Source organism: Polistes fuscatus, unplaced genomic scaffold, assembly GCF_010416935.1.
Source record: "Polistes fuscatus isolate 324 unplaced genomic scaffold, CU_Pfus_HIC Scaffold9, whole genome shotgun sequence".
Taxonomy (NCBI): Eukaryota; Metazoa; Arthropoda; class Insecta; order Hymenoptera; family Vespidae; genus Polistes; species Polistes fuscatus.
In genome coordinates this window covers 6,590,562-6,604,489 of record NW_025113173.1, presented here as the reverse complement: position 1 = coordinate 6,604,489, position 13,928 = coordinate 6,590,562, and the positions used below count along the sequence as shown (strand labels likewise).

At 36.4% G+C, this 13,928-nt stretch overlaps 1 protein-coding gene across 2 annotated transcripts in view; it reads right to left on the bottom strand.

The window, feature by feature from the left end:
• The window catches only part of LOC122525486 (DNA-directed RNA polymerases I, II, and III subunit RPABC3), a 52,967-nt gene that overhangs the window by 18,314 nt on the left and 20,725 nt on the right, over nucleotides 1-13,928 (bottom strand). For both annotated transcript variants that reach the window (XM_043648318.1, XM_043648319.1), the window contains exon 3: nucleotides 8,076-8,256. In XM_043648318.1, coding sequence (XP_043504253.1) covers nucleotides 8,076-8,256 — 181 coding nt within the window. The remainder of the gene's footprint in view (nucleotides 1-8,075; nucleotides 8,257-13,928) is intronic.

The window sequence follows — 13,928 nt, the reverse complement described above, 5'->3', positions numbered from 1 at the left end:
TTTCTTCTTACTTTTCTAAATGACCATTTTTAATGAAATTAATTCGCCTTTTCCTCCCCCGTCCCCACTCCTCCCACGTCTAATATTAAAGTTCAATTATTTGTTTAAGACACGAAACGAAATAACTTTGCTGAAATGAAAATGAAACTCCATTGACTACCCCTCCCCCCCATTAGAATGGATTTAACCCGAATACGGAATATTTAAACGATTGGTACTTCGTAGAATTGAATATAATGTTTTTTTTCTTTTTTTTTTTGAAAAACGATCACGTGAAAGAAGTAGGATATATGTAAGTGGAAAATTTAACGACGTCGTTACACGCCTATATAAGACGACGACGACGAGTACAATAGGTGATTCAGAATGGTGCTTTTAAAACGCGCATTTAAGATCACAGGTCGTACCAAGAAAGATCTTAGCCGTTGCAATGTAGATACGTAATGTACGATAATGTTTTCGTCAGAAAAGAGAACGTTGAAAAACAGCGTAGGTGTTGTTAAAGCGTATACGATTTTGCTATATAACGCATATTAACACATAACACACACACACACACATATTTTCTTCTCTATTTCCTAGGGATACATACATGTGTTAATAAGAGTTATTTTAATACTAAAGAAACTTCCAAGTTTTCTATTCAATCTTCTTTAATCTCTAATTTTGGCTAATTGTAAATCAAACTATTCAACGTTTTTAAATAATTGATTGAATTGAAAACAAAAGGTATAAGAAAAATTTGATTTGTTTAATATGCACGAAAGATGAATATTATTGTTAATTAAAGAGGGATGAAGAAAGAGAGAGAGAGAGAGAGAGAGAGAACTATTAAAAATGAAATAGGAGGAACGTGTCTAATACGCCAAATGCGGAATCGGAAAAGTGGTTAAAGAGGATCAGCTGATAGTTAAATGGCCGCGGTTTTGCTTGTATAATACTCGAATTACGTGGCAGTGTATACTATTATTCTCTTCCTTGTCATATTCGTATCTACTATAAAAAATGTATTTATTACACGCATATACATTTTTATTTTTTTGATAAAATTACTTTCTTCGATCTATAAATGCAGTTCCCCCACCCCCCATTTTTTTAAATATTTTAAATTCCATAAACGTTCTAGTATGTGTTCTTAAATATTTAAGAAAATAGAAGATGTGCCAATAATATTCTTCGCAGTGGTTAGACCAACGAAAAGAAAATGTTTTTCCGCTTGGCTTGCCAAAAACGCATGTTGAAACTAAAACTGCAGCTGGTAACGGCCTTACATAAACTTCTTCTCTCTCTCTCTCTCTTTCTTTTTGTTTTTTACTATCAACTATCTCTCTCAATATCTCATTCCCTGTTTCTCGAATATTCTTCACTTAGAAAAAACATGTTCGATATCATAAAACGTCGTGTAATCGAACACGCATTGTTGTTGACTAACGATCTTGAAATATTTCATAATTTCAAATCTTGTCATAAAAATATTTTCTCAAACATTACGGAACAATGTTTTGTTCGAATAATCTCTTCGTTGTAATTGATTTTTTGTTGTTGTCTGTAAAAAGTCAAAGTATGACTCATAGAATCAGGTTACTTATTTGCATAATATTCTGATTATCTGTTCTTGTTCTCTCTTTATTGGAAGTGATCTGTAGCGATCCTGCTGTTCTGCAGCATATTGCAATTTATTATAGCAATGGCGGAAGCGTGTTAGTCTCGTTATAATTATCACGAGGTTCCAATCGGAACACGTATATAACACGTACTTAATAATACATAAAGGAAATATATATATATAAACGTGTACATTATATTCGGCAAAGATCGAACGATATTGAAATTCGATTATGTTCAGCAATATGGTGCACCTCCTTCCTCAAAGAAATTTTCGGTCTTTGATATTCGCTAACATGGTACGATGTATATAATTAAAATGAAAAATATACGCTCCGTGTGTGCGCGCGCGTGTTGTGTGCGTGTTCTTGGTTCTTTTTCTCCTATAATAACAGTTTCATAGATAGATAAATATCTTAGATAAAAATCGTTTATAACGAACATAACACTTAAAAAACTTCTGGTTCTTATCTATCATTGATCATTTATCAAGGAATCATCGTGTATTATATAGTAAATATTAATTTCAGTAAATAAAAGCACCATGTTGCGCTAACTCATTGCCTTGAAATTAATATCCCAGTAACGAAGATAGAGAACCTAAGCATAATAATACGTTTTAATTTATATCGACCCGATAAATGAGTATCATTTCACTACTAATTTTTCTTTCTTTTTTTTCCTTATCACTTTTTACGTTCATATTTCTGATCTTTCGTAAACATTCGTTGTACGTAAAGGAAAAAAAATATATAAAATGAGAAACATACAAATTTAATCACTTTTGTCATTACCCTTTTAATATTTAAAAAAGAAAAAGATAACGCGAGATGTTTATCAAAAGAGAGGAAAGAATTTTAAATACAATGTAACATTATTCAAATAATTAATATTGAATAACACAAAGAAAAAAGAAAAAACAAAAATAAAAGAACAAGTATAATATTGGCTCGAAGGTACTCTCGAACCCCGGCAAAACTCGAGGATCAGCTGATTGGCAGACCGTGTGGTGCTCAGCTGTTTTTGACAGCCCGGACGACCTTGCATCCGCGTAAGTAATCGAGGAGGGCAGTGTGCGCGTGCGCGTGTTTCGACCAATCACGAGCTTGTTTACTCGTGCGCAAGCGTGCACGCACGCGCGTGATAATACGAATGATTTCCGTGATCAGCTGACTTGCTTACTTGCTTGCTTGCTTGCTGGTTTGATACGAACGAGAAATCATAAATAAAAATAATCAAAAATAAAAGTCTCTTGCGGCTTACAATAGGATCGTCTTACCGGTCTCTTAACCGCGAAATTTGAGGAACGAACACAACTAACTACCTTCAAATAAAGTCACTTTTTTATTTTATTCCTTACAAGATGAAAGAGAAAAAAAAAAAAAAAAATATATATATATTTTTAAGTATTTCTTTTTACCTTTGCACGATTAAATGAATGCAAGTGTTTAAATATTTCAAAGATAGATTAAAATAATCCTTCCCGCTATTGTTACCGTTTGTTTTTCTTTTTTTTTTCTATTGAACAAAATAAAAAAGCTCGAAGAGGATTGATTTGAAATAAAAATATTCGAGAAAGAGAGAGAAAGAGAGAGAGAGAGATTGATATCGATGAAAAGGATATTAGACTTTCACGAGCGACATGATGAGAGAACACAGACACACAGACACGTACGTACACACGCGTATTGGACAAGGCTTTCACGAAATCGATTCGCGTTGGCAGGAATAATTAACGGGGAATTGAAAGACGGGACAGTAAAGGACATAGGAAACATATAACTCACGCGACACGCGACACGCACACACGCATGCACACAAAGACTGACAGAGGAAGGGAAGGAGTTAGAAAGAGAGAGAGAGAGAGAGAGAGAGAATGGAACACATAGAAGGCCTATCGAGGTTGCATTACGCGTTTGTTGGCAACATCATGCGTGTGCCTGCGCGTTGCCGGGGTTGCCAGAGGATTAGCTATATCCATTCCGGGGTCTCGGACGACCCCGATCAATAATTCATTTCCCAGATGTCACGCCCCCGTTTGGCCTCGCAAACATATACCAATATATATATATATAACATATACGTCTACCTGTACATACATATATATACATATATATGTGCACCTGTACATAAACTTATTCTAATAAACATATACATATCGTGTACATTTGCATATATATATACGTGTGCATGTATGAACGTCTAGAAATTAAAATAATATTAGTGAACACACACACATATATATATGTACACTGTATATATAAAAATGACGGAACTTATACGTTCCATTCTAAAACGCTAGTGGAACTCATGGAATTGTCTTCTCCGTTCATGATCGATTAGACACATCTATCTAAAGATATTCTAACAAGATAAGGAAGAAACCGTTCAAAGTAAGAAGAATGAAATTGTATGAGCCATTCTCGTGTCTACTTTTAAAATGATATCTCGAGAGACGACGTTCAACGTTTTTTCTGAATTAAATAAGTACGACGAGGAAAAAGTTTTCTTCTTATTATTAATGCTTCCTCCTTATTTTCTTCTTATTCTTCTTATTCTTCTTCTACTTCCCTCGAGTAGATTCCTTGTAAAACGTTTCCAAGGGAGATTACAATAATAGACGAGTCTGTTCTCGTCGTCTCGTTCTCTCGAGATGAACGAAGAATCAAATACGATCCTGTCATTCGTGTATGTGTGTCTTATGTTTATTTTGTAAAATAAATCACGAGTAGACACAGTAGGATGATTAAATGGAACGAACGACGATGGACAAAATGAAAAAGAAATAAAATAGAATTGTTAATGATTATGAAATGATTTTATTCCACTCGTTTGTATTATCCGAATAAAAATAAAAAATGATTGATACGAGAGAACGAGTGGATAATGATAATGACGTTGACGATGAGGATGCATCTCGTCGAATAAAATGGAACGGCCAAGATCAAACAAAAATAACGCAAAGTAAGTAAAGTAAGATAGTTTAAGAAAGAAGCGTGGGATGGGAAAATGGTTGGTTGAAAATAAACTAACGGTGGTCCAGGACGATCCTTCTAAATTTGTCCGCATTCTGATGCGAATGAAAATCTGCCATTGGATGATTGGTTGCTTGTTGGATGATGAGAAAAATAGAAAGATAAAAATGTAGTCATTGTCATGGTCGATGAATGAATCCTGTGGAATGAAAGATCGATTCCTTTAGCGTGTTTATTCACTTTTTCTGAACGATCCTCTTTGATCATCTTGATTTTAGAAGAACAACAACCAATTGACAAGCAGTTTTCTCTCTTTCGTTCTCCCAAGGGGGCTTCTTCTTCGCGAACCCCACCGCAAAAATAAATAGTTATCACAGATGAATAGAAAAGAATAATATGACTGATACAAAAGTCAGGGTTTAGCAAGCTTCCGAAGAGGGATTAGTTTGATGATAAGTTGTGCACCACCGAGAGAGTGAAAGAGAGACAACCGGGTGGTAATAGTCAACTGGTAAACCAATGAGAGTTGCCAACGCCCCTAGAAAACTGAGATACCACCAGCTGTGTTCACTCGCTTCATTATCTACCGAGTGAACGCAGAGTGGCTCCCTGTTCTCCGAGAGCAGCTTTCGCCGCCGCTGACGACGCCTCCTTCATTTCCTTCTTTCATTTTGCTATATCATCGCTATTTTACCGACCGTGCATCTTCTTTCCCCAACTTTTCGATCATCATGATCATCATAATCATCATCATCATCATCATCATCAACATCATCCTTCATTTTCTTTTTAGCTTACATTTGTGAATAATTTCTCATTTGCCTTTTCATTTTCTTCTTCCTTCTTCGATTCTGTTTATACCTTTTTAGATCCTTTTTTTCATATCTTCGTTTTCTTTCGAGGGGGTGAGGAAAAGTTGTTGCAGAAAGTGGAGACAGAGAAATATAAGTAAGTACATATATAAATAAATATGTACATACTTTTTCAACTTTTTCTCGAAGTTTAAATTTGTTGAGAGCTCCCGCGGACAATTTTAAACTCCAAATTGAGAGCTTAGTTATCGACCGAGCTGCCGGTATTTATTCCGTTTCCACTGAATCTTCAGGAAATCGAATATTAATGTTTATCGTTGAATTATCCTAATAGTTTGAAATGTTTGAATTTTTGTTTTGAACGTGTTCCTCTTCCTTCTTCTAAAATGTCGAAGATTTTAATGACTTTTTTTACGGACATAAGTATCGGATTTTCACGAATGAAGGAAACTTTATCAAAAAGTGACGCACAAATAATGGATATTACTATTTATTTCGATTTATTAACGAGAACTAATTGATAAGAATAGAATACGTTGCTATTTTCAATATCTCTGTTATAATTAAAATCAATGAATATATTTAATTTCAAGTTGAAATTTGTCATGATTAGATTGATGCCTCTATTAATGGATAATAGAGAGAGAGATATACTTTCCAAGTATCTCTAACGTATATTTAAGAAAAAACCTATGTTGTAGGAAAGATAAAAACTATTGCGTTATCCATAAGAGAGAAAAAGAAAAAATAATAGGAAAAGATATTTTGTTCGTTTGATTATAAAATGTCTACTATAGTTCCTCTACGAAAAAAAAAATGCAGTTTGCTCGTTTTGTCTTATCTTATCGAGTGTGTGTGTGTCTACACGATGCACCACGTTGCATTCTATCTTTGACAATAATAATATCTCATGCGAGTACACACAGACAGAGTCATAATCGTGTCAGACTGAATTCCTCTTCGATAACCTGCATCATTTTCTTACGAATTGTACGACCATCGCCATCTGGGACATTTCAGTCGTATTTCAAGGCCGTAAGATAAGTCGCTCTTGAAATGAAGAGTTTATCTTGGAAACCTTTGTTATCGTAAGCGTTTCTTTTAGATTCTAATAAAACATATATTACAAATGTGTAATAATACACACATATTATTACACGCGTATGTGTTTTTTTTGCTTGTCCTAAAATGAGCAAGACATTTTGTTTTTTTTTGGGCAGATACCCAATCCCTAAAATACTTTCTAATTATTATCTGGGACAACAAATACTGTAAATATATATATATTTTTTTTTTCATTTGGAAAGCTACACGTGCCGTAAAAACCTGATGAAACTTCCATTGATTTCTTTACGTAATGCGGAAACAGGAATACTACACGTCTGGTTGTTCGGCTTTTATACAGCGGCAGCCTTCGTACCGTTTAAGTAATGTCAAGGTCTACGAACAAAATTAACGTCTTCGCGATAAAATGTTATATGTAATCCGAATCCTCTATCAAGGAGATTCGAGATTCGAGATTCGAGATTCGAGAGAGAAAGAGAAAGATGATGAGAGAAACTATGAATGGTCATCTAGAAAATGTAATCTATTAAGTTTTCAAATTAACAACCATTTTTTTTATCTAGAATACTACGATAATTAATAAATCGTACTTCTTCGACATTTTTACTTCCTTGTATTTTTAAACGTGACTCACTTGAAAGATAAAACTGTTAAAAATGTTTTACTGCGTCGTCTCTCATATTTTCGTTATTCAATAAATCTATCATTTTTTAGGTAGTAACAGTTGTTTTTGGTTGGCCTATTTGGAAAAGAAAAAAAAAAAAACAAATTAGAAAAAAAAATAAGAATCATATTGAATATAATTGGATCGTTTTGTTACGAAAACGTTGTAAATTTATTTCTACAATAATTGATTCATATACTGAATTGATTGCTGTAAAAAAAACGTCAACTTGTTTTCTCACAATAATTACTATTTTTATATTAATAATTGAATGTAAAAATAAATTTCTTTCCCCCTTTTTTTGTTACGTTGTTTGTATATGCCCAAAGAAAAAAGAAAAATAAAATAAAATAAATAAATTGTAAGTCCTTTTACTTTTTCATTTCTTTCGTTTATACAAAGTAACACAGAACGCTTTTATTTAGCGATGGTTGAGATGGTAAAAGATTGGAGAGAGTCACTGGAAGAGAGCCAATCAGAGAGCACAAAACGGAAGCGCGCGTTTACGCGCTTCGTCGCCGCCACACGTATACCTTTTTATTTACATATATATGCACATGTAAATACATACACCTAGATATTTTGACGCAGTTTGAATATCTCAATGAAACAACATTCAGAACTCGTATTTCGAGTCACGAAATCAAAGTTTGTTTACAGTTTTGTTCATCCATTAGTATATCGGAAATGTTCAGAGATGCGAACTATACTACTACTATTATTGAAATAATCTTATTCAAATAAATTATTCGAAATAAAATAATAATTAAATACGAATGAAAATCTAATGAGATTCATTTCGAACGTGTTTTCCAATTAAAATTCGATTATTATCGATATTCGAGTTTACAGATAGATTTAAAAATCGAATATTTTCAATGTATTTCTGTGGAAATCTAATTGATCGAATTATTGTAATCAAATTTCGTTGAGAAAAAATCTAAAATGACTTACAATCTACTGCTAGGTTCGTTGCTGGCCTCGTCACCTTCGATCCGATAAACCTTTCCCGACATCACGTATTCAAAACTGTCCGCTCTAGAACCACCTTCTTGATCCGTTGCATTCCATTCTCCGCCATCGGGATAACCATCCTCTCTAAGTGTCGTTGCTAACACTAATCGGAATTTGTCACCTAAACACAATTTCAAATAAAATTCTTGTTAGATAAGGAAATTCGTCGAAAGGAAAAAATTAATCATGAAAATTAAGGGACTTATCTCTAACTCTCTCTCTCTGTTTTCTTACGTTACATTATCCAATCTGATGAAATATTTTGTAAAAAAATAGCAAGAGTACGTGGAAGTTATGAATAATTTCATCCATATCGTTTTATTTATTCACCACCATTCATTGAATTACTTCTATGAATTTCTTTCGATTATTTCACGAGAATATTTTCAAAATATGTCTGGCGTTTTTCGAATTGAAATTGTATTATCGACAATTTATATTATTTCGAAGTTAAATAATAGAGGAAAATTTCAAATAGAAGCTCGAACGTAGTCGGAACGATGTTAGTCGCGTAATTCGAAAATGTTGAACGTTGGTTGACGGTGACGATGACGATGATGACAACCACGAACGAACGAAAGAACGAACGAACGAACGAACGAACGGTATTGCGATATTGCCGATTACATAAGCGATCAGTAAATTACTCCCGCAAAGTGAAGTCGAACCTAGCTCGAGTTTATTCGAGTCGACCTACAACGAAAACGAACGAAAACGACCGAAACCAAAATCGAAACTTTGATATGAGATACGTGTATGTGATTAGTCATGCGTTGTTGTTTGTGAACCGACTCGCGACTACGTCGAATCAGAAAGATTTACAAAAATCAACTGTCAATATACGAGATCTTTTTAATTTTATTATTTTTTTTTTGAATTATTAACAAAGCAATATATAAAAAAAAAACAACTCCAATAATGACGATGATTACGAAAAAGAAAAATTGCAGCATTAGGAAAATTCTCACGTTAATCAAAATATCAGATCAATCTTTAAGATTTAACGAACAAAACGTTTCTAAACGTATAAGCAAATTAATGTTTAAGATAGAAAAAGAGAGAGAGAGAGAGAAATATTTGAAGAACAATAAGCCATTATGATCTCAACTGCGTGCTCGGACGGTTAAAATATGCGAAACGTGAAGGAGAAGGCAACAAGGCAAGGAGATACACACACATATAAAGAAGAAGAAGAAGAAGAATCCTTAACGCGAAAGATACGACCTAGAGGGGAAGGGAGGAGTTACGAGCGAAAAGGACGAGAGAAATCGGGTGAAGGACGAGAAGAGGAGGGTGAAGGGAGAGAGGGAGGGAGGGAGAGAGAGACTGACGGTGAATCTGAAAGGGAAAAGGGACTCGAATTGTGAAAGGAGGTTAGGGTGTATATACGCTTGCTGTTGGGAGAAAGAGAGAGAGAGAGAGAGGGAGAAATAATGCATAGAAATGAGTAACATGGTTGGTTGTTAAATGCGAATATATAAAGAATATATTTTTCGATGAATCTTCTGATAAAAAGGAAACGTATGTTCGTTGTCCTGATCGTTAAAGATAGAGAGAGAGAGAGATTCTAACACGTAAGAGAGAAGTTAGACTGCAAGTACAAGGTCAGGGTTAATTCTGTGAACGTATATTCATGAAAATGCTATAGTATCGCGCCGATCGATACCACCGAACACAAGTACGAGTAGGAGGAGAAGAGGAGGATGAAGGGGAGAGAAGGAAGATGAGGGGTAGAGAAGGAGGAAGAGGAGGAACAAGAGGGAGAGGAATTGAAGAGGGGAACGGAAGACGCAGAAGAGAGAGAGAGAGAGAGAGAAAGAGAAAAAGAAAAAGACAACGATGTTGGAAAATCTGCGTAATCAATTGATCCTATCGCAAATTGTACTTTTAACTATACGAACAGACATATTTCGTTCGACCTTGCGTTGCAATTCCATGAGAATGATCTTGATTATTTCGAAAGTAAGACGAATTATTAGATGTACCCTTCTATTCCCTATTACCAACCCCTATTATCCCCATTTAATTCTCTCTATCGGATTAACTAGGAAGTTGTCCCATTGTGAAAATCGTAATCGTGTATACGTTTGAACGAATATATAATAGAGAGTCTTATTTAAAATCCAATTAAATCAATAGATTATTGTTTGTGTTATTAAATATTATATATATATATATAGAGAGAGAGAGAGAAAGGAATATAGGATAAATAGAGAAAAATATGAATACCGTAAGACAGAATCCCAGGAAGAAAATCGTTCCGATCGAAGATGATGATGATGAAAAGAAGACTACGAAGAGGAGGATACGTTAGAGAAAAGACGACGCACAAACGATGACCGCCGGCGCTCTTCTCCGGGCTACCCAAAAACCGCCATCTTGCTTCTTGACGTCAAAGTGCGCCATAGCTCGGTGCAGCGGAAGGGGAGAGAGCTATCGTTTCGCCGACGATTCGCATGATCGTTGATCATCGATCGCAAACGAGAGAAGACGCAGCAGCATTTCCTTGCGTATATGTAATGCATATTCATGCAGTTTCCTAATTCTCCGAATAGGTCAGCCAGCGGCAAGTAACAACAGCAACACGACGAACAATACATATATGAATATTTACGTATCGTTCTCCCTCGACAATTTCCTCTTCCTTCTTCCGGCCAATAGCGGAAAGAACGAATCCAAATATGATAATGGTATAGCAATAGTAGCAGCAATCTCTGTTGGTAGTAGTTGAGAACTGTACGCACACCTGTCGCGACCTTGCTCCTTCATGGCGAGATTCGCAACGGCGATTAACGGACGAGGTGCTGCTACTGTTCGATCCTCGCAAGGCAGTACACAGCTTCTCTCTTGTTCACCCTTTGCTCTCCTCCTACTAACCCCCTCGCCGACCACCACCCCCTTCCTGCCCGCCTCCCTCGTCGACGCCCACGCGGCGTCATTTCTCCTCATCCTTCTTGTTGTCGTCGTTGACGTTGCGAGAAGGAGAACACGCTCGAAATTTCCGCCACTGACGTCACTCGAATCAAACAAGATGTCCGCCGCGGTTGCTTCGTCGCCGATAATCACCGTTTTCGTGGAAGAGAGAAAGAGAGAGAGAAAGAGAAAGAAAGAGAGAGAGAGAGAGAGAGGAAGAGAGAAATAAATAAAACAAGCAAGATAGATATAGCGAGAGAAAGAACAATAAAGATAAAAAGTAAATAAAAGTAGGAAAGATAAAGAAAGATAAAATAAAAAAAAAAATAAAAAATAAGGGAAGATAAAGATAAAGAGGAGGAAGAAGAAGAAGAAGAAGAAAAAGAAGTAGAAAGATGATGAGAATACGTATCGCAATAAGAGCGGAAGAATCCACACACCAGCGTAGTCGACTTCTACTGTATCACAAAGCGAGTTAGCGGAGAGCACGGCACGCGCGACCGACACGGCTCAGAGTCTAAGCCGCTTTGACCTTGGCATTGAACTTGAGGGAGCTACCAGGTGAGGCGGGAGCGCTGCTTGCGCCGCCGCTACCACTGCTAACGTCGGAGTGGGGAGAGCCACGATTCGCCGGGGCGAGCCAATTTCCAAGAGTGGGGGAAACTCGGAGACGCTCGCGAACACTCGCCAGGGTTAGGAGGGGGAGGGATTGCGTCATCTCGCGCAAGCCTCGACGCCGCGCGTCAATACAGCGGCCTGCTGCCTGCCTGGCTCCACGCGCTATAACCTTGCCACCCCTCTCGTAAGCGTGCTCGCGCGCGCTATCCCCACCACTTTTCTCTTTCTCCTCCTCTTCCAGCATTTCTTTCTCCTCCCTCTGTTATTTCGATCGCCTTTCTATCTTCTATAATTTATTATAGTTTTCTTTTTCTTTGCAGATCTTACTATTAGAATGCACGATAAGTTCATTTATCATAAAGCTTCTTTTCTATTATTGCATTTCTTTATTCGTATTTTTTCTTTTTAATTTCATTAATAAATTCTTTGGTACTTATCGATCTTTTTTATTAATGGTTTATATATCCTTGATGTAGATGGTAATGAATATAGAATGTTATGTTTATTCGTTTTTCTAATATTCCATTGTAGAATAATGAGAATGTAGACCGATGGTCGTTGCAGTAGTAGACAAAACTCGAGGGAAGGTGTATATATATATACACACTATGGCTACTGCTGATGTGCTGCTGCTGCGCTTCTCTCTGTTGCTAGTACTCTCTCTCTCTCTCTCTTTCTCTTTCGATAATGGTGGGGAATGAAGCGAGGGGAAACCGCGAACGCATAAAGGAGAAAAAGAGGGTGGGAGAGAAGGGTGTAGATACGTGTGAGTGCACACAGAAGGGGAATATGAATCTGTAAACATGCGGGAGGATCGACGGTGATACTGGCCAACCCCACCCTTCCGTGGCCTTCGTTACTTGTAGGTGTGACGCGCTCGCGCGCGCACTATTCCTACCTCCTCTTACTAACGAATACGGGATAGATCCAGGATCGCGTCCATGGAACCACGTCGTACTCGAAACGACCCTGTGCCGACCGTTTCGATAGGCGGGAAGGACACGGACTCTCGCTGCTGCTGCTGCTGCTGCTATTGCTGTTGCTGTTGCTGCGGCTGCAACATGACGTGGCCTTGGGCGCAACTTGCGAGTCCAAGTGGGTTATGCGAATTGTATTCCTCTTCTTCTCTCTCTCTCTCTCTCTTTCTATCATTTACTCTCTCTATTTCTTTATACGATTATCTTTCTCTTTTTTCTTCCTCGAGGAATTACGTTACGTTCTTCTAATACCAAATTTCTAAAAAATATGTATATATATGTGAAAGAAAATGATTTATGACCAAAGAGAAGCAACGGTTCCTTCAGTCAAATACAAAGATGAAAGCAAACAAAATGCAACATAGTTCGAGATGCAGTAGCTGTTCTTGGCATATGTTCGTTTTGGCATTCATCGTTGAAACGGACATGACGCTCTATTCTTTCTCTCTTCTGCAAAATAGAAATTCGACAGGGAAAATAGAAATTCGTAGCGGAATCGCACGTGCCACCTAAACCGAAATTTAACACAGGAAATAAACCCTCGCAATTCTTACTCCTTCTCGTAAATCTTGTTCTATTCTTGATTGTTAATGGAACATAAGTTTCTTATTTATAAACATTTGTGTATATATATATATATATATATATATATCAAGCAAACTTCATCAAATTCGATTTTTTTGGATAGACAAAATCGATCAGATACTTTTATCTTTTCTATCTTCCTTCCTCTCTGATTTTTGGAATATTTTCAAAGTATTTGGACATATCTTTCTCGTTTAAACATGGACTACTGCATATTTATCTATCCTCTTATTCTTTCACCAACCATTCCACGCATATTTGATTTACTATAATGTAAAAAAACGAAAATATGAAGAAAAATAAATTCGATAAAATTCCCCCCCCCTCTCTCTCTCTTAGGAAGTTAACAGAAAAGGAGAAGAAAAATAGGAAGTGGAAAAAGAGCAAGAAGATAACAAAAAAGAAAAAAGAAAATAAAAAACAGGGGGGAAAAAAAAGGCGTCTCGCCAAGCGGAAATTACAAGGGGGGCGCATTCGCTCGTGTGAAATGCAAACGAAACTACCCTACGTCGATTTGTTACATTTTCTTTCTCCTTCATTTTTCTCTCTCTCTCTCTCGCCGTTTCAACTACTATTTCTATTTCAAAAGAGTCGTTCACTTAGAATGATCGATATACGTAAATCGACGAAAACACTTTGGGTGGTAAAAATATCGTAGTTTACTCGAATCTCAAAAAGAATGATCGACGTTTTCGAAACC